Source organism: Micrasema longulum, unplaced genomic scaffold, assembly GCF_059751315.1.
Source record: "Micrasema longulum isolate JH-2025_06_02 unplaced genomic scaffold, ASM5975131v1 h1tg000265l, whole genome shotgun sequence".
Classification (NCBI taxonomy): Eukaryota; Metazoa; Arthropoda; class Insecta; order Trichoptera; family Brachycentridae; genus Micrasema; species Micrasema longulum.
Genome location: NW_028277469.1, coordinates 302,573 through 328,361, shown reverse-complemented (window position 1 = coordinate 328,361; position 25,789 = coordinate 302,573). Strand labels below are relative to the sequence as shown.

General features: G+C 30.6%; 1 protein-coding gene across 1 annotated transcript in view; it reads left to right on the top strand.

Annotated features, from left to right (window-relative positions):
- LOC148283055 (uncharacterized) overlaps nt 1–25,194 on the top strand; it is a 120,036-nt gene extending 94,842 nt beyond the window's left edge. Inside the window, exon 6 of the mRNA XM_088224133.1 lies at nt 25,106–25,194. Coding sequence (XP_088080259.1) covers nt 25,106–25,194 — 89 coding nt within the window. The remainder of the gene's footprint in view (nt 1–25,105) is intronic.
- Nucleotides 25,195–25,789: the final 595 nt, after the last annotated feature.

Genomic DNA, 25,789 nt, shown 5'->3' with positions numbered 1-25,789 from the left:
TGGAATACCAACCCAGGAGAACATTGTGAATTCGTTAATTACTCCGGAGAAGAAATATTGATTCAATCATTTATTTCAAAAATAAATTATTCATTTTTTGGCATGTAATGAATAAGGAAAATAATGAAATTTTGACAGCAGGCAGTTCAGAACAATGTAGAATTAAAAATATGAAAAAAATTATTGTAAAAAAAATATTAAAATTAAAAACTTAACTAATGTCGGCCTTGTGTTGTAATGGTCAGCGCGTTTGCCTATCAAGCAAGAGGTCTCAAGCTCAATTCCCGACATGGTTGATATTGAATATTTATTTAAATGGGTGACACCATAATATTTCATAGTTCCTGGACTGGTACCTGAAGCGTAAGACTGATCATTTTATCTTCTTGTGACAAAATAAAATGATCAAGATACTCTCAGATTGGTGTACCAATGCAGTGCCCTATGCACCATTCGGTGCGGAAAGGGGATGATGATAAAAAATATAAATATCAGAACAGCGTTCTACCTACATTTTTTTTCAGTCTTACGATTTTTAAAGTTACTATGTATCTAGATTCTTAAGAGATAGGCCCATTTCACATGTGCAGCGCTTACCCATGCGACATCGCATAGTCGGTAAATTTGTATTTGTGTGTGTGAGAAGGGGATGGGAACTCCGGAACGTTTTCATTCCTAAAGTATCAATTCGAATATTCGAATGTCGATTCGAAGTTACGGGATCATGTATATATATAAATATACACACAAATTTCATTTGTATTTTCCAAATTGTATAAATAGCTTCTTTAAAATTTCATAACCTTGATTCATTTACAGACAGAAAAGATATCTTCGATCAGATTCTGCTTTACAAAACTGAAAATAATACATTTGATTCCCCAGAACTAATTAATCCACTTGCATACCGTGTCCCCCCTAGACCGAGTAGACTGATATTTCTATCTTCCTGACATTAATTCTGAAGATGTTTTTTAAATTAACTTAAACTTATCGTCTTTTATTTATCTAATTAAAAAACACTTTTTTGAGAAATGACCAAAAAATAGTTTTCACAATAATAATAATATTACGAGTACAATACATAAGTTGTTATGTATTTTTTTTAGTTAGTGTATACAATAATGCATTACAAGAATAGGCATATTTAGATTATATATTTTTAATGAATATTTTTTCTTTCATTCTTCATACTTCATAAGTATTTTGAAAAAACAACGCATTATCCATAAATAAAAAGTCGATTACGGGAATAATCTAATTCGGTTATTCGAACTATTAATATTGATAATAATCGTTTGCGATTAAGCACACCCCAACAGATTTTGATAGATTTTTGTCTGGCAGACCGGGTCGTCTTCATTTTACAACGTGTGTGAAAAGGTAATAGATTTTGTATGCGTTTGCAGGATAAGCGCGGTAAAGTTATCGGGTCGTATGGATTTGCGTGGCATGTGTGAAAACGGCCCATGGCCAACCCTTCATGATAATATTGTGTTGAGTCCAGGGCCTCGATTACAGTGGGAAGTTTTCAATTTTATCTACAAAATAAAATTGATTTTTCTGTATGATGAGCGGAATATGCATTAATTATTTTCTTTTCAACATGTTCAATTATAGGTACCGATGAAGATACTTTAAATTTTCATGCAAATATACTCATTTTTGTACACAAATATAGATTTTTCTTTATAGACCAGTCGAAGATAACTCTGTTCACTTTCCATTGTAATCGGGGCCCAGACTATTTTAAACCTGTTGGATTCTTAATCATATATTTTTAATATCTGTGTACGTTGCTCTATTAAAGATTTCGAATGGATATTTTTTATTTCGAATCTTGAAGTAGGGCACACATAAACATATTCTTATGTATGCTCTGAAAATAAAAATGTACGTTTCATTTATAAGTTGTTAAACACATATTTTTTAACCTTCAGTTTGAATTTTGATAATTTCTTTTCTTTATAAATGTTTTTTTCCCGTATTTTGACCGATCACATACTTCCACTTATAATTTAACTACTTGTTAAGGATATTCGATACTCACATTTTACAAAACGTGAGTCAATAATTCTAATTATAATCAAATTTGTGTCCGAACCACAAGGCCAGCCAGTACATAAATATTCATTGATTTATGTGCAAAAAACGGTGATTTAAAATTAATTGTATTTCAATATTTGCGCTGGATTATGAATGTAATTACGATTTCGATGTTAGTGAATTTTTTTTACCAAAATTTAAGAACCTTTAATTATTATAACTACAAGATTATTTATTAATATTGAATATCGTAGAGTGACTGTAAAAAATAAATATGATGTAATAATGTATTTTTATAAGATTAATTAGGAGTTATTATTTCTGACACTATGTAATTGAATTTAATGTTAAAATAAATTAATTATATTTAAACTCTGCAAGAGTAAGTCATAACAATGAATTAATAATATCGCACCTTTAGGATGAAAACGACTTAACTTCAAACAAGCTTAAAATGCGTTAAGATCGTAAAACGACTTTAATGAACATTATCAAACTTTTTGCATTTAAAAAAAACTCAACATTCGGGTGGAAATAGGACAAAACCGTAACATCGGTCTCTTTATTACTCAGATAATTTAGGTTCCATATCAGTACAGAAGTGACGCAATTAATGTTGTGTTTAAACTGCTGTGTGAAAGACGCAACGCAGATACACATATAGTGACCGAAAGCCGGTTGAGTCGATTTTATTCCGTTACAAATGACACGTTTACTTTATTTTTAAAAATATTAAAACAACCAATTTAGCTTTTAGATTGTTTCGTTCCGGCTTATCGATAATAAATGTGACTTATTTTAAGTTAATGTTATTTTATAATTTAAATTTTCGATAATCTTAGAGACTAATTTACGTTCATGTCATAACGTGAATAAATAAAAACATCTGTTTGGTGACCTGATCTGACCTAATAAAAATTATGTTATTGTCTTATTTATCAAAGCGCTTTTGTTTGTTGTTTTATTCAATCTAATAATAAATCATTAAATAAATGTCTTGTTCAAACTTATGATAATTTATTTTTATTACGCTTTTTTTTCATAGATTCATAGTTAAAAGCTTTTGGCTTAATTTTTCACTAAAAATTTGGAGCTAACTTCGAAAAATACAAAACAATCGACAAAAGAATACGAAGGTGTCAAAATTTACATTTTTTTGCGATTTCCCAAAAAGTTGATTTTTTGAGTTGAGTCCTAAAATTGAGTCCTAATGGTGCAATAAAATAAAATATTCTTATCGTTGTTTTTTAACACATTGGTATTTTTCAGATTGATATGAGTTTGTTTATATTCGATTGAATAAACATTTTGTCCGTAAATTCGTTAAGTTGGTGTAAAGATCATTCCTGCAACCACTTTGTGACATGCAATAATCATTATTAATATTTACATTATGTGAATAAAAATAAATAAAAAATAACAATTAATCACATTAAAAAATAAAAAATATTGGTAAATTATTGCTAAATAATATAGATAACAATAGTTTATTTAATAATTCAGGTGTTTACCAATTAAAATGCAATACTTGTCCTTTAGTACGTTGAGTTGCACTAGACAAGAATGCATAATAAACATTGGGAAGATATTATTTTTTTGTAAATAAAACAGTTTGTATTTTAATGTATACAAACAACATATTTTTTTGTGGATTCCAATCAAATTTTTTCATTACAATTTCTACTCATTTATTTATTTTTACTGGACTAAATTAATATTAACTGACATTTAATACATTTTTGAAAATAGTTTTCCTACAAAAAATGCACCCATATTGGTAAGAAGAGCAGAGTTTACCATTTGCAAAATGAATTCTATATTTGAAAATTCATTTCTTGAAGTATTAGAATTCAATTATAAACATGTAAGTATCTAGGTACCTACTTATCAATGCAAGTCACACAATCTTTTTTACGTTAATACAATCGATTTTTACACGCTTTCAATCAGGCGTTTTGGTTTCGAATTAAATATCAAGCTCATGTAAAACCGGCTAGCGGTTAGAGAACGACTAATCACGCATTGGGCATGTCTGAGCGTTTGTTAATGACTCATAATTTTACAGGGCTCAGTTTTTTTATAGTTAGGTTAGGTTTTATTTTAAAAAACTTAACCTGTTACCATGGTTACGTAAAACCATTTAACACCCTTGAGGTATTATTTTACGAAAATAATTAATTTAAAATGAAAATGATTAGTATTGTGAAGTAAAGCCTTCGGACGATCTTTATACAAATATGATAGCTATTTTTAAAAACACAAAATGTACCGATACAGAAAATTTCTTTTTGATACTGTGTCTTTTAAAAATAACTCAATTGGCTCAGTTTTTAGGTGCGGAAAACGGACTGCGAAACGTCGATTTTGTCTATTTAAGTTAGGAATAAGAGGTCCGACATGCAGATATCTTTTTCACGCAGCATCGGGGAGGCACCGCGAAACAGTGACAGAAAAACGACTTTCATGTATCAAACTTCCTTGTCACCGCATATCCTCACAATTTATGTTATCCGAAACACAAAACACACTTATCTTACCAAAATGTTTTGTACACCGTTCTATTAAAAAGACCTAAATTATATAGTTATGGTATTTGTTACAATCAATATAGTGTAAAGTTTCCGCTAGCCAAGTTTTGTAAAATTTCCATCGAAAATAAACGTAAAAATGGCATTTTTCAACAAAAAATGATAAAAGCGCCATCTATGCAAAATAGTTATATATTTTTGTTTAGAATTTACTTAAAACAACGTAGTATAAATGTATAATTTAACGTATAAGAAGTTATATGATAATAAATAAGTTTTTGTCGAGTACATGGAGTCGATTCAGAATAGCATTATAAAAGTTTACTGTTCCTAAGCTTCTCTATTTCTTAAATATTCCTTCTTTATTCCCTTTTCCAAAACGTTCCTCACCTCTGTTGTACGAGTAATATGTCCATTTATATTAGTTTCTGAAACAATCTGTCGATAGTTTTGATAGGTTTCATTTTGATAGGTTTCATTTTGGAATTTCATTTTATATGGTTGAAATATTGTTTGGAAATTGAAAATATTTTTTTTAATATAAAGTTGGGAAATGTAGTTTCTCGTTGGACTATTTTTATGACTATAAATATTTTTTTATGACTATGAAAGGCATTTTTATCTAGAAACTGTGAACAAAATAACATTTAAATCAAATTCCCATGAATGAGGTTTCCCATTTCAACTTTTAAAAAGTTTTTATTACATTTTTGCATGTTTAATATGAATATTTTGTTCTTGTTGAGTTATAAATATCCGTATTCGAAAGCCAATTTGTAGTAGGGCGAGATTCGAGTCTCGGACCACCCGCTGAAGAGTCCCCGGCACTACCCCCGGAACCACAATATGTCTCATTTGTAATTATAATTAAAGGAGGAATGCTTCCGGTGCCCGTCCGGAATATGAAAAAAATGCAGTTCAAAATATATTTAAAAAATAAATATTTCACTGATATTCCCGTAAAATGCATTTTTCGGGTGTGTCCTTGTAACAAAAATGGTAATTTTTAAGATAAATATTTTTATTATTAATATTTAAAACATTGACTTGGCTATCAAATATTTTAATAAATTTGATGTTAGAAAACGTTTGTATATAACCACATAAGGACTTTTCTGTCTTTCGAGATGCACCCGTTTCTTTATCAGGACACTAATTACACTAGTAAATATATTGGAGATAAATTCATAGATATAAATAATTTTATTAATACAATGTAAAAAAAATAAAAATCATAGAAAAAATAACACAGATGAGTCGGTTTCAGTGTAATGTTTACCACTTCAAAAAACTTATTATTTAATGTAAGACATCCATTCTGCGAAGTTTAGTTTTTTTAGTCAAATTGTAAAATCAAAAGAAGATAGATTAGTTCTAAAGGCATAATATTATATTGCTTAGTAAATCTGCGTAGATTAGTAGTAGTAGCTTGCATAGCACTGACTTCCACGACTATAAATAAGAATAAGTATAAAATGTCACTTTTTAAGGCTCATTGAGTTATATACTATATATCACCGGATTCATATCGATGAGATCTGTAATCTGGCAAAATATATACCTCCATTTAATAGGGTTAGGGAATATTGGCGTGTCACTTTATAATATGTAATTTAATGTATTTATTTAGATAATTTTGCAAACAAAATTTGAACACCTAGTTATACCCTAACTAATAAACAATATAATATATCTGTTTTTCTATTTCTAAGACTTGCAAATTCAGATATGTTAAACAACAAACATGAATTGTCAACAGAGGTGACATACTGTCTTTATAAATGGAGTAATAGTTGACAATTTATGGTGTCTTGTTTTAAAATCATTGTTTAATATGGAAAATGATATGTCAAACATATTTATTCATTCAGATATTTTTTATTACTAAATTTTGTGACTTCAAATAAAACTTTTTGAGACACTCAAAAATGAAATATTTGTCAGCGTTTAATTCATTTTTTATACTTTTTATTATGTTTATATTATTATCGTCAGCAAATTTAAATTATTCAACTATATTATACAAATCCCTCTCCCCCATTCTTCCCCTTTTTTCTCATCCCCAACCCGCTTACATTTACGAGAAACAAATCATCAATGCCTCTACTGACATTAAAATTCATCTTAATATGTTGGTCCATGCGTATTCAGCCTGTTATATACATGACTAAATAAGGTGTTTGGTGAAAATTTTGATTAGTTTGTAGTCTAAAAATGTCTTACTGTTGCATATTTTGGGTGTTAGGAACAAGCTAAGTTGGTTAGAGCCATGTTTTCGGATGAGGTGCGCGGTATGCGGTGAGCAATCTTTCACTAGAAAAAGTATGTTTACAAATATTTCGAAATCCACATTAAACCGGTTGGCGTGTGGGCCCAGGTATGAGTGAGATGAATGTATATCAATGTCGTTCAATGTCAATCGTGACTCTTTTAATGAAAAGGTGTTAAGTAACATAGTTGAATGGATTATAAGTTTATTATGCTATATTCTAAGGCACGCTGCAGCCTAGATTCTAATGTACTGGTACTGACCTCATTATCTGCCCTTAGACACTACTTCAATCGGAAATCGCGACGAATTAAGTATACACGTCTTGCAATCATTCTTTACACTATTAAAACTTTTAGAAATAAAGATAAGAGGAGTTCCTCAGAATTGAAAATGCAAACTTTTAGAAAGATGTTTGGAAATTTGATGTTTAACTGGATTAAACATTATTAAATCAGACGAGAATGCAAAACTGTGACGAGCGTTATTGATAAAGTTAAGAAAATATCTTTACTGACCTTAGTACTGTACTGTACTGACCTCAGTACTTTACTGTACTGACCTCAGTACTGTACTGTGCTGACCTCAGTACTGTACTATACTGACCTCAGTACTGTTACTGATCTCAGTACTGTTACTGACCTTAGTTCTGATACTGACTTTACTACTATACTGTACTGACCTCAGTACTGAACTGTACTGACCTCGGTACTGTACTGAATTAACCTCACTAACTGTACTATACTGACCTCAGTACTTTACTGTGCTGACCTCAGTACTTTACTGTAATGAACTCAGTACTGTATTGACCCCAGAGTATTAAAAAAACAACAGAAGAACCCTCAACACGTTTTACCACTCCTAAACACGACACCACAATGTAATAGTTCTTTTACCAAAAGCATGTAAATTAAAAAAAAAAATTATTTAATTCTATTGTACCTGCATATGGATATACATATTTATTTATTTTATTTTATTTTTATTTATTTATACTTTTACACTGTTTGTATTCTTTCTTTATGCAGAATAATGTTCCCTTACCGAGAAAAACGAAATAAATAAAACTGTACTTTGTCTAAAAACTGGTAAAATGTAATCCTCGGCACGGGATTTCCCAGTGAGAAATACATAATAACGTAATTATGTATATTTTTATCAGTGAAATACTTAATAAATAAATAAATTCACGTTAACTCGCCACCACGACAGACCAGACCTCAACACAACACATAGGAACAATATAAAATGACCTTAACATGTCTCTTGTTAAAATGTTTAATCAACAACCAAACAAAAAAATTGCGACGCTGTTGTACTATGAAATAGAGCAAAATGGCATCTTTATAAGGGGGTCGCGCGTTATTACTCTGAGGTACTTGCACAGACGACGTGAATTTAAATATGGTTTTGCACTTAAATATTTCATTGTCCTTAGACTGGCGCCTGAAGCGTAATACAGATCATAGTGATCACCTTAAATTCACGTAACAAGAAATGATTACAATGCGCAGCAATAGTGTGTAGTTATTGCCACATGCATAATAGGGAAATATCACTTTTTTTTACATTTTCAAAGTAATAAAGGTCTCTTAAAACTGTCCTACAAAAAATTTTTTTTGCTTATTATTAGCAGCATAAAAAATATTTTTAAATTCGTAATTTTGATTTCCAGTTAAAAATAGTCATTCCATTGGCCACGCCCCTAATACGTTACGAATCATGTTTTTCGTACATGGCCATTGAAATTTGTTTAGAACATTACCCCAAATATTGACGTCACAACAACTAAGGCCAAACACGTAGCGTTTTTCTTTCAACGTATTTTTATTCAATTTCATTTTTACATTTATGTATGAAAACATTTCTCCACAGTATCCATATTGATTTTGAAAATACAATTAATTATTCTAAATCCATTTCGTATATTTTTATCGGTATTCATTGTATGTGATATTTTCCGAGTAGCTGCTCAGAAAAAAAAAATGACGGAAATACATTTTGAAGAATAATTTTCGTTGCAGATTAATTTTCATGACGAATCATGAATACTCACGGAATTTTCTTTGATTCCAGCGTCAATCTCAGTGTTTTGATTTATACCGGCTCAAATAACAATGCACATAGTAGGTATCCCAAGAACAATACAATATAATCCAACAAAGCCTTCATTGCAAGGGCAAACATTGTTGCAAAAACAAATTATTTGAAGCATTTAGGTTAGATATCACGTTATCGGGAAAACTCGGAAACACATAATTCCTCCATAACTTAGATATGAAATTCAAATGCCGATGACTAATAAATTACTAGGGAACTAGCTAGAATTTATTGTTTTTGAAATGCGTTAAAAATTGTGACCGTTTTGTTTTTTCTAACTCAAAATATATAATTGACATATTAAAAAAAATAGGAGAACACCTGGCATTGGCTCGTTTAAGTGGCCACTGTACAGACTGTGTAACATTCACCATTTTGCCTGTATTTTAACATCCATATTCCTTCAATTCTTCCATCTTCTGATGTTTGTCAAGTTAAAGAGCATATATCAACATATATCACTATTTGATGCGCCTGAACTACTGAGCTCAATAAAATGAAATATCCCAACTAGAAATCTCAGACAAAACCAACTCTTTCATACCGATAACCATAGAACTAACTATGGTTTTCATTACCCTACGCCTAGAATTCTTAAGTCTGCCAACAAACATACCAGTCTTGATTTTTTTGATAACAAGTTGTCTTCTTTCATACGATCACCGAATCAAATTCAATTATAAACACCTCTCTCCCGCTTCCACTCCCGCCAAGTCTACTATGTACCATTGTGTCTTACTACTTTCTTTTATGATAACTTTCTATGTACACATATGTCCTTAAAAATGCCCAGTAGGCGTTAATATAAATAAATATGTAATTTTCTTTTCGAAATATTATGTAATAAAAAAAATAACGCTTTCGTTTTGTGTAAAATACTATAAAAAAAATTCCGACCTGTTTTGGAATCCGTTTTTTTGCCAGAGTAAAAATAAATATACAATATTTTAGAAAAAAAAACTAACGATATTCTACATATACACGTGTACAATTTATTTTTTCCTAGAAATATTTAAAAAAAAACAAATTTTAATGTCAAATGTAGTTATTTCGCTTATCACCTGTCTGTTTAATGTTTAAGCATATCTATGCAGAATGGTAGATGTTACACAGTGTTTAAAGTGGTCACTTAAACCTAAAATGTTTTTTCTCCCTGTTGCATTTAAATATTAATAACCCCCTAGGGAGGAAATCCAACCTGTCTACAGACATTTGGAGATATTTAAAACATTGCTGATTTACCTACATTCTACTTAATTTATTAAGTTGTCGTTAAATTTTTAGAACTCCATGTAAGGATATTAATATTAAGCCAAACACACGGACAATGCGGAGTTAAGTGTTTTTTTTTTAAAATTATTTATTTAATAAAAGACTATCAAACTAAGCCGAAATTTTTGGTCCTAATATTTCATGTCCACTCTTCCAGAAATCGAACCTAGAGCATTGAGAATAGTCACAAACGCGTCAACCACTACATGACAAGGCGGATTTATTTTCACCTGATTTTTTAACCCAAAACATTTACTAAAGAGCAACCATCGAGTCGAAAACACTCGTCCAGGGTTCTGGTTTTATTTCTCACACAGAACTAGATCCACCTGGATATAAAAAAACGCACAAGATATTTCGGATTGGGATTAATTAGCTTATCAACTTAGTATTTAAATTTGTTACGAGTAGCTAAAAGTATAAAGCAAGCATATAAATTTACACTTACGATACTTTTATCGGGGACATCAGAGTTTCTGTATTGAATGCTTTTATGGTGACGTTATTCAGGATATGAAAATATTATTGTTGATAACAGTTATGTAAAATATTCTGCGTTTGTTATACTTGGACCTGAACTTTGCCACGTTTTATCTTAATGATTAAATATTAGTTCTCACGAAGACTGTATCAAGTACCAAGTAGGCAGTAGCGTGCGTATCCTAACGGCAAATAAGCAGTGCCTACCCTAAAACATTAGATATTGGTTGCGAATTATGTAGGTATGCATTGTTAAAATACTGTCACAACTTCAATATCCTTTGTACCCACAACCACTATTCACTCCCATCACCAGTATCATCCGCCACAATTAGACCTCGTGTCGTGAATTGCGTGTTTATTTTGTTGAACGTGTACCGCATCATAGACTTTGTTTCCACCAACTACCAGTGTTCATCTCCAGATCGGTGGTCTGTCTTTGTGTTGGTGCCGCTCGCAATTGACCAGTCAGACCACCGCAATTCCATCAAGAACAAACCAGGTTAGTGGCATCCATTCCTAATCTTATTCGTTGGGGTTGTGACCGATTGACACTACATACTGCATTCCAAGGATATTAATTTATTCCATTAAAATTAAAACAGTCCACTCCACTAAATAATATCGTTGAAGCCCTAGAGCGTCGCCCGCCGCAATTTGTCGCCCCACATCCGCGTAGGTATTTGTTTTCATATCAGCTATCATAAAAAAAATCATTCCTGATGTCTGCCAACAAATATCCCAGTCTTGATTTCTTTGATAACGAGTTATCCTTTTTCATAGGATCGAAGGTAAAAACTATTAATACTATCTTTATTTACTCAGATGACGATCATTGGAACGTAGTTATGCAAAAAGCAGTAAGGCATTGAAAAGTGAAAGTGAAATAATAGAACTTTTGTGAAAATAGTGAATAATCAAATTCACACAACAGTTGGAATGTTTTTTATTTTAAATGCGAATGCGTAAAACGTTTTTTTAAATAAAAAAATATTTTTAAAAATTATTTAACCAGAACTTAATGATTTTAAAAGTCTGGTTGTCCACACTACTTAAAATGTATATTTTGGAGAAACAGCCAGCCTTAGTTAATCTCTGGCGTATGTTATATCATTATGTATTGAATATATTATTTTATATTTATACAAGGGTACTTTAATGTAAAAAATCGCTTAATGAATTTATAACAATAAATTAATAATTAAATAACATACAAACTACAACTGTAAAAGTTATAAGCGTTTACGTGTTTTGCGAATCCAGGGTTAAAGTCTAACACTGTTGTGAGTTTACTAATTTGGTTTATTTTATTTGAAAAAAAAAAGAAAAATCCGACAATTATTTTGCATATTTAAGGCATTTTCAAACAAATACTGTAAACCTTAATTGAAAACTCTTTGCACGCCACTGCAAGTAGGTACTTGGTACATTAATCGACACAACTCACGAAGTAAATCAAGATCATGGGAATACACCTACATATTAAAGATGATCTCATGACATAATGGTCTCCTATGAGAAGGTATGTAATTGTTTATCAATTTACGTTACAATTAATTCGTTATTTGTTTACTTCGGATTAAAAGTTTTTATCATAAATATATACATAATATGCTGCCGTTCCAAGCAAAAAAGCAGAAAGCAAAATTTAACAAGAATGTTTATTAAATGACATAACTCTAATATTTTCTATATGAATATTTAGTTTTTGGAAATAACTTTTTTCAAATTGATATTTTAATATTTTTGAGAAAATATGAGAATTTAGACATGTACCGAGTTTATGACATGTAATCGGCTGGAATATGCAAAGATCTGCTCATGTTTAAACAACCCATATTTTATAAATTTCATAACTATGTTTTTTTGTCCACATAGTCTAACATGGTGTAGTAAACTTTTTTGTTGGAATGAAATGGTTAGTTTGACTTACCATGGTTTTTTTGTAAGGTTGCGTGAAATTGAATAAAAGATTCACTTACATTGTTCTTAGATTTAATAGATAATATGATGAATACAATATTATACAAATAATGATTAAATTAAATATAACACTGAATGAATTCACCGTGACATGCATTGATATTATGTGGGTGTTTGAAAGTCTTAGAGAAAGAGAGCAAAAAACTAACTGAACTGAAGCCAACACGGGACACGGAAATTCTGTTAAGTTTCGATCGCGTCGAAGTCGAGCAGTTCCGGTGTGACTTAAGCGATGTTGCTAGCGGTAAAAATGCAGCGTAAGTGCTTGCCCATAATGGCATAAATAATGTATGGTTTGTGTAATAGTAATTTATAAAAACTCAAACTAGGTATTTATGGATGTTGAGCCCTGTAAGTACCTAGATTTCCATGATCCCTTCTCAAAATTATTTTCAATCTCTTTTGTGATTATCCCGGGATACGACCATGTGGTTTATATTGGACTCAAATAAAAAATCATGTAATTTTTAAAAATCGTTTGTGATTTTTTATGAAGTAATTAGAAGTAAAAAAAAAGAGTGTGATAGTTAACGATAGGAGAGTTTACTACCTAAAGTTATGCCAAGATGTTTTATTGACAAAACCATTGGAAAGGAAATATTTTTTATTTTGTAGTAGAATATAGGTTTTTTTCGTCGCGTGAAAGATATTATTCACATTCAATAATGGTTTGAGGAGTTATTCATATCTAAATTTATTGCAACAGTTGTTATTTTCATTTGTCTACGTTAAGTTGAAGACAATTGATGTCACACCATTCATTCAAACAATTAATATTCTGTTGAAAAAAATACAATCATTAGGAGATTCGATAAGTTTAAGTATTTTGTTGTCATCAGCAAAAAGCCTTGTCATTTATAAATATATTCAATAATAATGGAACTCCTTGAGGTACTCCAGAAGTAACACTGATTAAAGAAGACGAAAATTATTGATTTTAATATACTTTTTTCTTTCACAGAGGTAAGACCGGCAAAATGAAAATATTCGAACAGGATTTCTCATACCAATAGTTTGTAATTTAGCCAGAAGAATTGTGTGATTGACTTTATCGAAAGCTTTAGAAAAGTCCGTATCAATATTCGAGGACATCAGCCTGAAGATTATCTTCAAGAGCACAAATTATAGCAGCAAGTAGAGAAAGCAGATTGGTTGTAGTGGATTTGGCAGCTCGAAAACCATGTTGTTGATCAATCAATACATTTTTAAAAATGGGTGTTATTTATTTTGTTTTAAAAGATAAACATATTTATGGAACAATAGATAACATAAATATAGGCAAGTCTGTAGTTACTGACATTTGATTTATCACCAGACTTTAAAATTGGCCTGATATATGAAGCTTTCCAAGAATCAAGAAATGTGACACAAGAAAGAGACATATTATACGAGATTCAAATGGGTGTGGACAGTATAAATTTGCATTCATTTGGCAATGATTCAGGAATATCATCAGGAACAATACGTGATTCAATAATACTATCAATCGGTATTTTTAACTTTTTCATAATACATAATAAAGAATTTGGTTCTTTTTCACACCAATTGCGCTCGACATTTTACGCGAAACGCAACAATGGTTTAACTTAAAAAACATGACTCGGCCAGAGTTGCGTAGTGTTTAAAAATGTAATTATTATTAACAATTTTTTGTTGACAAGGACTGGATTCAATTCTTTGGAAGCTGTGCCTAGTACGTGCGTGAAATTCTTTCTAAATGTCATTAAATATTTATATATAATCACTTAACGACTTTTCTATGTCTACCAGTTTCAAGACTTACCCGTCTCTTTGTCAGGACACCAATTAAACCAACATTATGGGGAAGAATTCTTATCTATCAAACCTGCCTTTTAAACAAATAACAATATTGGTAAATTATTTCTTAGTAATAAATATAGAAATAGCTTATTAAATAATTCAGATGTTTACCAATTAAAATGCAATTCTTGACCTTCAGTTTACGTCGGAAGAACATCAAGAAATTTTCATAGTCGTGTTAAAGAACATATGAGGTGTCTTCACAATAATAATTTCTCTAAATTTGCAAATCACCTAATCAATTTAAATCATGACTCAATAAAAATACCGGAGTTAAAATCTTACATACAAATAATAAAGGGTTAAAAGTAAACAATATGGAAATATTTCACATAAGAAAGGTTTAAAAAATAATGTTCCTTTGACCATTAATCAAACAAACTTTCAATATAGTCCTTTAAACGATATTCCACTGTAATGGTCATCATATTAAACCTATTAAGCTTACCCCCTCCCTCCATCCCCTCTACTTTTTTCAACTATTTCTCAAACTACATATAATATTTTCATAATTTAATCGGAGCATGTTTGTCTTAATCAGCGCATGTGCTTATGAAAATGCGTGTTGTGTTGGTTTTATATTTTTGTGCAACAACTATGGTGTAGGTGTAAAGTGAGTTTTGCAAGTTGGTTTGATTGATGTCCGAACGAAGAGATGGGTACGTCTCGAAACTGGTAGACAAAGAAAAGTAGTTAAGTGGTTATTTACAAATATTAATTAACATTTAGTAAAATGTTTGACCACAAAGTTAATGCTTAAGATATTAATGAAATTTTTTTCCTGTAAAGAATTTTCATTACAAAAATACACTTTAAAAAATACATTTCAGTAATTCAATTCGATAAATCTTACCCGCTTAAATAAAGGTTTCAGCTCTTTAGCTTCACTAACATTAACAGATGACAGACGATAATTGAAGGAATATAGATGTTTAATATGGGCAGTATGGTGAATGTCACACAGTGTGTAAAGTACCCAATTAAACCATCCAATGACATGTCATAAGCCCTGTAGATGCCTTTCATTCTATATTACCTTCTCTAAAATAATAATAATTTCTGTGTTGTCGCCAAAGTGGGCAAAATGGAACACATGAAAAAAGTAAGCAAAATAGCCCATTTTGCACTTTGTCAAAAGCGTAAGCCGTTGAAATAAATAAATTATGACGAAAAAGTAACAACTATTTATTATATTGTGTAGACTAGTCAATTCATCACACGACTTGGAATTTTTTGGGATAGATCTTCCGGCTTTTCGTAGATCTCTTCGCGACTAAACAGTGTGGGATGAAGTTGGATTGGCATGGTTTAGCTCAAAGTTTTTGGTCTTTCGTTTTTTTGAATATATTGTATTCAATTATTGTTTTGCCCTTGTTTGTCTTTGCTAAATAGTTTTATGTTCTTTTTGTTCAGTTTCTTGCATTTATGTTTCTTCATGTAACTGTTGTAATTGGCTTAGGCCGTATATATATAATAAATAAATAAATATTCGCCTGAAATTGAAATGCCCGTTGAGCAACAAATCAATTTTTTACAATTCATTATTTTTAACACCAAAACGAGACAAATAGCATATTTTTAATTATCGTTAGTTCGCGTTTGGAAGAATTGCTAACACACATGAACGAATAGTGTCCGTTCAACAAACACAAGTGAATGTATTTCGATATCGGTATTCATAGGCAGTGTAATAATACGTAATACACAAATAGCGGAGAGTAAGTCCGCGGTAATACGAGGCATAAGGCATGAGGCATAAGCCCAGCTCAGTGCTATCTAAGTATCATACGGTTAGTTCAAGGTCCCCTCACGTTTAGTGGAGGTTAGAATTTGGTATTATAAGTTATATTTAGAACTGATAAGTTATTCAACCTATAAAATCCGATCGGAGTAGAATTTACTTAACTTTCTTGCAGTAAAATATTTTTCGTACTTTATTTTATTAGATTTACGATTAGTCTCATTATTTATTTACATATGTCGTAGAAATGTAAATATGTAAACAGTTTTCTTATCTATCTATCTATTCATCTATTTATATAAAAATAAAACGCCGTGTTGTGTCTCGCAAAAACTCGAAAATGGCTTGACAGATTTACGTGCGGTTTTTTGCAAAATCTTCTAATTTATGCACTCAAACAAATAATAACATCTTCAATATGTTGAGTAGAAAAAAGTTAGAAGCATATATGTGTTTTTGTGGATTTTCCAGGGTTGCATTCGACTGAAATGTATATTTTTAAAGAAATGGAGAAGGTTGTTTATTTGTAAATTTAAATGTTTGTATTTTAACGTTTACAAACATCAATTATTTTCAATGGATACTGAATTGATTAATTTCCTTACAATTTCTTAATTTCTACATGTTAACATATTTTTAATGGACTTTTAGTAATGTTTAAAAAAATTAACAGACATTCGAGACATTTTTCAAAAACGGATTCTTACACAGAATGCACCACTGCCGGTAAGTAGCGTAGAGTTTGACATTTGCAAAAATAATTCTTTATTTGAAAAAATATTAGTACATGTTTTGGATTTTTTTAAAGTTTTATCTAGTAGTTTATTGTTTAATTTCAGTCCATGGTTTATTAGTCTCAACGGTCCTTGTCTCGTTTTAGAATGTTTAGTATGATATTGTTCTGATATTCTCGTATTGTGTCTATGTTTTACTACAATTTTTTTCAAGTTTTAGTTCTTTGTCTTTAATAACATCAGTGGCAAATTTACGAATAAATTTTAAGGAAAAAGTTCATTTACATTTTATTGTTCAATTTGTTTAAAGAGTTCTTTAGTTGCTGTTAGATAAGGGAAGGTCATATACTAACTTTTATATTTTATTTTGCTGTCTTGGTAGTCTGTTAATGTCATTTTGATTTTCTGTTCCCCATAGTAGTTGCATAAATAGTTAAGTTTTTACATAGGCTTCATACATTAGAAATCTTCTGGTTTTGGTTCAATTTTTTTTGTTAAAAAAAGACTCGATAATGTCGCTACTTTGCAAATTAAATTATTGATATAAATTTGAGCAATTTAAATTGTTTGTCTATTGTAAGTCGTAAGTAATGTGTTCAATTTTAATTAGTCGTTTATCATTTATGAAAGCATTTATTTTGTGTCATTTTTTTCTATATTCAAAATGATTAATATAACTTTTTTTTCATTAAGTGTAAGTAAGTTTGTGTTTGTCCATTTAGTCAACATAGTCTTTGTCAATGTCATTGTTTGTTATTACGTCAGTTTGATTTTTATACAATAGTTTAATTGTTACTTGCTACATGGCGCAGCGTGTTGCTTCACTTGAAATACTCATTGCCGCATGCCACATGAGACCCGGAAGATGCCTCAGTGAAAACGTACCTTAAGACCAAAGCGTACTAGAGCACCGCTGTACGGCATTGCCTGGCACGTCGTGACAACAAAAAAAATATTTTCTTTGTTATGGACGAAACAAATTATACTACAGCTGCGCTACACTGCGCGTCATATCATACAAAGTTGACAAAGCGAGGCCGTAGTGCGATTTGACTTTTACGCTTTTCATTCGAAAAATAATGCTCATGTAAAAATAAATATCGTCATAATTTATATTGGAAAGTATTTTATTATTCGTCACTTTCCGTATGTAAACACGTTGTTTGATAAATACAAAAATAGTATGCCTTATCGGCCTTAATTTTTTTTGTGTATATTAAACAAAAAATCTGATTGGTAATAATGGACTTAGTGCAATCCTTGAGTATACTATAGGCCAATCCATCGTTCTTTATCTAAAACAAAAATTTTTGTAGGGGAATGTTTTCCATATTGTACCATTTACATATCTTTCCGCTTTTTATACTAAAGGTAAATATCTATATTTCCTATAATTTACATTGTTTGATTAAATAATATACATTTTTACAACGTTTTACATCAGTAAAATAAATACCATATTTTTTCAGCACATAACTTATCCCTTTTCAGACCAGTAACAATCGAACTAAAACCGACCTAAAATCAATTTCAAATGTAAAAAAAACACTGATTGTGCCACCTATTTCCGTTTGTTTGAAGTATCAAAATCTGAAAAGTTAAAGAGAAAAAAGAACTGCAAGAATGTGAATAACTTTTTTTTCTAAAGAAAATCATATTTTTAAAGTTCAAAAACGTCAAATCAAAATATGTATGACTAGCAAACCATATGAAAATTTCACGTAAAAATGGTTTATGAAATACTGTCAAGTAAAAAATATTTTTTACACGCAAAAACGGTCATGGCATTGGCCACGCTCCTAATACGTCACGATTCCCGTTCATTTTTTACTTTGTTCCAAACAATCAAAAAAATTTAAGAACATCGTCACAAATCTTGACGTCACAACTATCAATGCCAACCATGTCGCGTTTTTCTGGTGACATATTTACTTTTTTGAAGTTAAATATGAAAATATTTCTCCACAATATCCATATTGATTTTTAAAATACAATTAATTATTCTACACCCATTTGATATATTTTTATCGGTATTAGAAGTACGTAATATTTCCCTATTATGTGGCTTGGATCTAACAGGGTTAACCGTAGTATTACAGGAGAGTAAATTCAGCCATTTTCTCGCATTATAATAAACTCTTTGACTTCTTTGATAACCAATATTATTAAAAAACATTACCACATATGCATGGGTTTTTTAAAAAAGTTGATTATTTACATATTAAAATTGACATCGACCCTCCAAAGGCGTAAGCGAGAAAAATATGAATTCTGACATTTGCCTTTTTAGATCTAAGCTACAGAATTTTGAGTAACAGAAAAACACAATGTTTTCTTCATCCAAACAATATTTACAAAAATAAAAATAAAAAATTGTAAAAATTCGCTCGATATTTAAATTTTATTGTTACGTTATTCCCGACTTGTGGAAATACCCTATTATGCAAACCAAAGTCATATTTGCAAAAAAATTACATATTTCTCATTTTGTTCGGATTTCTCAAAAAGTTGAAATCAATTTCTACAACCTAATTTAATTTGTTTTTTACTTTGTAGAAAGATATTTTTTTGCTGCTAATTCAATGATAATTATATTCGGATAAGATTTAAAGAAAACTTGATTGATAGGTAATTAGTAAGTAAAAGCATTGTTGATTTATCAACACTGGAAGTGTAGAAAGTCACAAAAAGAATAGCAAATTTAAAAACATTTTTAAAAAGGTACTGGCTAAAACAGGCATGTTTGATGTAAGTGAAAATAATTGAAAGTTTTGTCGTTTGTGGGATAATTAAATAATAATAACAATATTTGTATCTCTCGTTAAATCTGTTTTTATTATTTTCTTTGTAACCTTTTCTTTTCTTATTTTATAAACATATTTTAGGTATTTACTTTAAGGTAGATTTAACTTTTGTTTTGTAGGTATAACATATTTATTTATTTTGTTTTATTTTTTATTTTGTTTTGGTTGCCTTAATAAGCACCCACTGTTTTCATATATTTTTTCTAAAGTTTCAAATTTATCAAACTATACGAGTATGTTTATTCTTTAATCTAATTGTATTTTATTGCTCTATTTTTCTACTTTTAAAAAGTATTTTAAACCATTTTACTAGGTTTTGTTGTTTTTTTTTCTTTCTTTCTTCTTACTGCTATTTTTTATTTTTTGAAAGCATCAGAAATAAAAAAAAACAAATATTCTATGTGTGAAATATTATGTCTGTATTATTTTATTTGAATCTTTATTTAAACTAATATCTGAGCACCCGATGACAAATTATTATTTAATAGTTTATTGGGACAAATATGTTTTAATACTGTATGTTTTTATTATAATAATGTATTAATATTGTAATTACATGTGAATTATATTGAATAAAGACTCTAATTATTAAACAAATCAAAAAAAAATGGCACTCAGCATCCGTGTCATTTACATTATGAGTCAATTTTATATTAGGCCTTCGTAAACCTAGTTGTTTTAATTTTTTTATTCAGTATCAAACTTCAGTAAGTGCAAAGTTATGAGTTTTTTTTTTGTCTGGAAAATCCAATCATATACGACTACTCACTGAACGATGAAATATTATCATCTTTGTCTAGTATACTAGATTTGGATATTATACTTGACACTAAAATTTCTTTTATAACTCATATTGAACATGTTATCAATAAATCCTAAAAACTCTCTGTATTTATTAACAGAAGCACGACTGACTTAAACAATTTCAATGCCCTTAAAACTCTCTTCTGTTCCCTAGTTCGCCCGCACCTAGGGTACTCCTCTGTTATCTGGTCTCCATATTATCATGTTCACATCAAAAACATTGAATCAGTTCAACATCGATTTTTAAGAAAGATAGACTGGAGATTGAGCTAATCCACAGATCGATATATGCATACTGAGTTAGAAACTAGCTTAAATACATTATCTTTTCTTCAAGACCGTCGAAATAAATTCTACCTTCTAGTACTGTTTAAAATTCTCAATTCACTCTTTGATGCGCCTGATCTACTGAGCTCGATAAAATGAAATATTCCAACTAGAAACCTCAGACAAAACTTACTTTTTCATACCGATACCATATACTCGTAACTAACTGTGGTTTTCTTATTTATTTATATTTTTTTTGAAATCTACAGTCATATACAATAATACGGTTATAATATAATCGATACTTAAAACTAGAATAAAAATTACCTTAAACTTATAATTTTCAATATACGTAATGTGTCATAAATAAAGTTATATTAAACAGGAAAAGAATTTGGAAAACTATAAATAAAATGTTTATACATATTTACCATTGTAAATTTAAAATAAAATTAAAAAATAATATCATGTTTACTCATCACTACTCACCCACGGTGACAATGCCTGCATGCTGTCGCTGATTTCCCCTTTGAATTTATTATTATTCAAGTTGAAGATATCACTCGCTCCAATAGTACGGGTTGCATATTCTATAAATGCACGAATTTTTTGCTGCATTAGTGTTTACATCGGTGCAGTAAAATAATTTGGTGTGACGGAGACGTTTAAAAGGTACATGGAAATTAATTAAACTTAGTAAATTGGGGCAGTCAGTAATTTCATTCCCTTAAACCCATAATTATTATGCCTGCCAACAAACATAAATTAGGCTTGATTTCTTTGATAACAAATTGTCTTCTTTCATAAGATCCCTGAATCAAATTCAATTACTAACACCCCTCTCCCGCTTCCACTCCCACCAAGTCTACTATATACGAGTACCATTGTTTCTTTCTACTTTATTTCATAATAATTTTCTATGTATAAATACCTCCTTAAAAATGCCCATTGGGCGAATATATAAATACGTAAATAAATACTATGTGAAGTTTTATCTAAAACAGTAAACATGCCCCCATGAATGAGTTACTGACCCTTCTGAGTCGGATCTTCGCGAGATCCAGGTCATTTATATTACGAGTATTGATTAGATGTCTACCGCTCAATTAAAAAAAATAAGTAAATATTTTTCTAGCTACACATGATATCTTTGAAGATATATTGTTTAATTAAAGTGGGGATATTGATTATATTAAACATGTTTCTTAAAGATTCCCTAAGACCTAATTGGTAAACAGCTCGAAAAGCCCTCTTTTGCAATACGAAAATTGTTTGTATATATGCTGCTCCACCCCACAACACAATGCCAAATTTTGGGTACTCAACTATTTCTAACCTGAAGAGAACAACGGAAACATCGGTAAAATATGGATCTTACCATGGCTATTACGGTGCGAAGATTGACAGCAGCCGTCACCCGCTCGTTTGTGAAGTGAGCGACGTTTATGTAAATACGAGGGGCGTTCAATATATTCTCGGTATGAGTATGAAGGAAAAGACTACGGTTAATAATTATATTTTTGTTTCTCAAAATAGTCGCCTTTAATATCTATGCACTTCTTACTTCTAGCAATTAATTTATTTTAACCCAAAAAAAAAAAATCGGTTTGCTATCAAAATGCTCATAATTCGCTGCTTTTAACGAGTAATCGTCGTCAATTCGTTTCTTACGAAACTTTTTCTTTAGATTTGGAAACACAAAAAAAATTACTTCGTGTCAGGTTTGAACTATACGGTGGGTAGTTGATCTCTGAAAAACTACATTCACGAACTGCAGCCTTTGCAACTTGAGCCTTGTGCACCGGTGCAATGTCGTGGAGGAGCAGGACCTCTCTGGTCAATATCCCCCACCTTTTCTCATTGATTACCTCCCTTTGTTCATAAAAAATGCTAGAGCAGTATTTTTCAGTGATATTGGTGCCCTTTTTTCTGTAATCTATTAGCGAAATTCCATGGGAATCTGTAGCCAGAAAGAAAACTGAAGCCATGACCTTCCTTGTGGATTGTGTCACCTTGAACTTCTTTGGGTGCTCTGTACCTTTTTGGTGCCGCCGCACGAATTTCTCCTTACTCTCAGGATCATAGTGATAAACTCAAGTTTCATCTTCAGTAACAGTTTTGTCGATAGTTACTTCAGAATTTTTACCACTTAGCTCCAAAATCTCTTTGCAGTTTTGTACGCGGTTAGATTTTTGGAGTGGCGTTAGGAATCTCGGCACCCATCTTGCACTGACTTTTAACATGTATAGACGGTCGTGTAAAATAGAAAAAATGGTACTTTAGAGTAGACTAGTAATTTCGGTTATCTTTTTTACCTTCATTCTGGCATCCTTTAATATTAATTAGGCTATTTTCTCCACATTTTCTTCATTACTGGCCTCGATTGGCCAACCGGATCGCTCGTCGTCTTCTATGCTCTTTCTGCCCCTCTTAAATCCACTGGACCACTATCGATAATGAAGAAATTGAGGTTTTTTTCTTTGTTTGGTGAGGAATTTTATAACGGCACGGTACTCAAGTTTGTTTGACTTTGCGAAATGACTCATCTTGCTTGTGTTTCGGGGACAACTACTCAATGACTAATGATCTGTTTGTTATGAAACTCGTTACTTATACTATTAATGAGTGCAATAATGCCTATCGTATTTGAAAAAAATATTTATTTCATGGCACATTTTTAGTGTAATATTTTGTCAATCAGGGTGTTTATTTTTAATTTAATCAATACATTTGATAACAATCCGTAAGGTCAAATTCTCATAATGTGTATTATTTTGACATGCCTTCCCACTGTTAGGTTTCGGTTGCGATATGTGAGAAGATTTGTCTTATGCTCAATACCGGGTACCCGTTAAATGGCACATATTTTATAATTTTATTTCACCCGTTGTACGGCTTCAGTTTGGAAGTATAAAGTATACATTTATTTGTTTTGTATAGAAACTTTATCTTACCCGATTTATCACAAGAAAAGGGATCTTTCACAAATTAAAAAAAAACCATAGAAGCTGTTCAAAACAATACGATAGGATATATTAAAATTGGAGAAGAATAAATTCAAAAACATATTAGATATGAAAGCCGCGCAGCAGTTTCATGTACCGCAGACTTCTTTAAAAGATCATGTCAAATTTAAAAAGAAAATGAGTATCGTGGAAAAGTTGGTTTGTCAAAAAGCTGGGAGAGGTTAATTGTATTGAGGGCAAGGAGGAAACTCTTGTTTTCGTGGACACATAACAATTATCATTCAACGAGCGATGAAGATGATGCAGAATGAGTTTACTGTAAAGGGTATGAATCTAGTTTCAAAGGAGAATGATGGATAAAATACGTTCCATGCAAAAAAAGGCTAATATTGAATGTCGTCGTAGTGATAACATTGATTTTATTTATGATATTGCTTAAAAAATTTTAAAAAAATATCTGGCTCAAGAGAAGGACGTCTGCTGAGAGTCTGGCTTTTAGAACGTGGTTTTTTATATTGAAATTTTTTTGTGTTTCTCTTTTTTATTTGGATTTTTTTTTTTTTCGATGTTCGTATTTTTCTTTTTTTCAATAGTAATTTTAATTTTTATATGTTTATAGAATTTAAGAGATAAGATTATATATTACATATTAGAGCTTAATTATAAGCACCTGCTGACGAACTGCATTTTAAGCAGTTCAGTAGGATTTGATAATTTATGTGTTAATTTTTTTATGCTTTGATAAATATATAAAAAAAATAAAAAAAACGAAGAAAAGATGAATCTTCAGATTTGTCTATGGCCCTGTGAGAGAAAAACCACAAAGAAGCAAAAGCCACTATATGAAATCTACGGAGCGGCCGATATAATCAACTCCATCAAGTGGCCTTATTCTGCAACTAATTTGTTTCGTAAATTCATTCGTATCGTATGAGAGGGAACGACAGCGGAATACGATTTTGATTGCGTTAGTGAGATCGATATATAAAGAATGAACAATATTACGAAACGAAATTGTGATAGAGGGCCATATAATTAGAATAGACGACGAAAACTCCATAAAACGCCTAACTCAGACGTACGAATACATCTATACTCCAGGAACAGGAATCCATGTGCGAGAAAAGAATCCTGTAGTTCTTCGGGCATATTTCCAGGGGGAACTCTGATAGTTTGGAGAAAACTATTTTCCTGGGAAGTGTTGAAGGGACAAAGTCGCGTGGACGTCAACCGACATGATGGAGCGGCAGTCACTGAATTATTAGAATCATCACTGATGAATGCTTATAGAAAAGCACAAGACCGTTCCAGATGGAGGGAGACGAGCCATGTCTGGAGTCAGGCGTAATCACCATCCTCAGACACGAGGCACTGATTGAAGAGAGATTATTTAGTAAAATAAAAGTAAATATTTTTAAAACATAATTTATTATATTTTTATTCAATATGTACTATTTTTAAGTATCCTAATAAAATATTATGCCTATTACGGAATACCCGATATATGGACTCTATTTATCCTTGTAAATCTTTAAGCAGAGTCTATTATATGAGGGAACATTATTCTGTATAAAAAAAGAATACAAACAATGTAAAAGTACAAATAACTAAATATATTATTTTACGTGATAAACACTGGGTTCGATTATCCATTCGCGCATAATTTAATGAAATTCGATCATTTTTATCATTTCAAGGCTTCCTAAAAAAGGCACCAGATAAATATACCAATTACAGCATGTCGATTACTTTTTGTTACATGAAGACAAGATTACCAATCTATATCTTTAGGATACCAGTCCAGGGACAGTAAAATATTGCGTTTTAAAACTCTTTTTTAAATGAATACGTCACGTTCCCTCTAGCATGATAGAATGTGTATATATTTGAAGAAATGTTTTGAGAATAACCGAGATCTTTAATATATATATTGGCATGTATTTGATAGGCGCCGTAGCGCGGTTGGTTAGACGG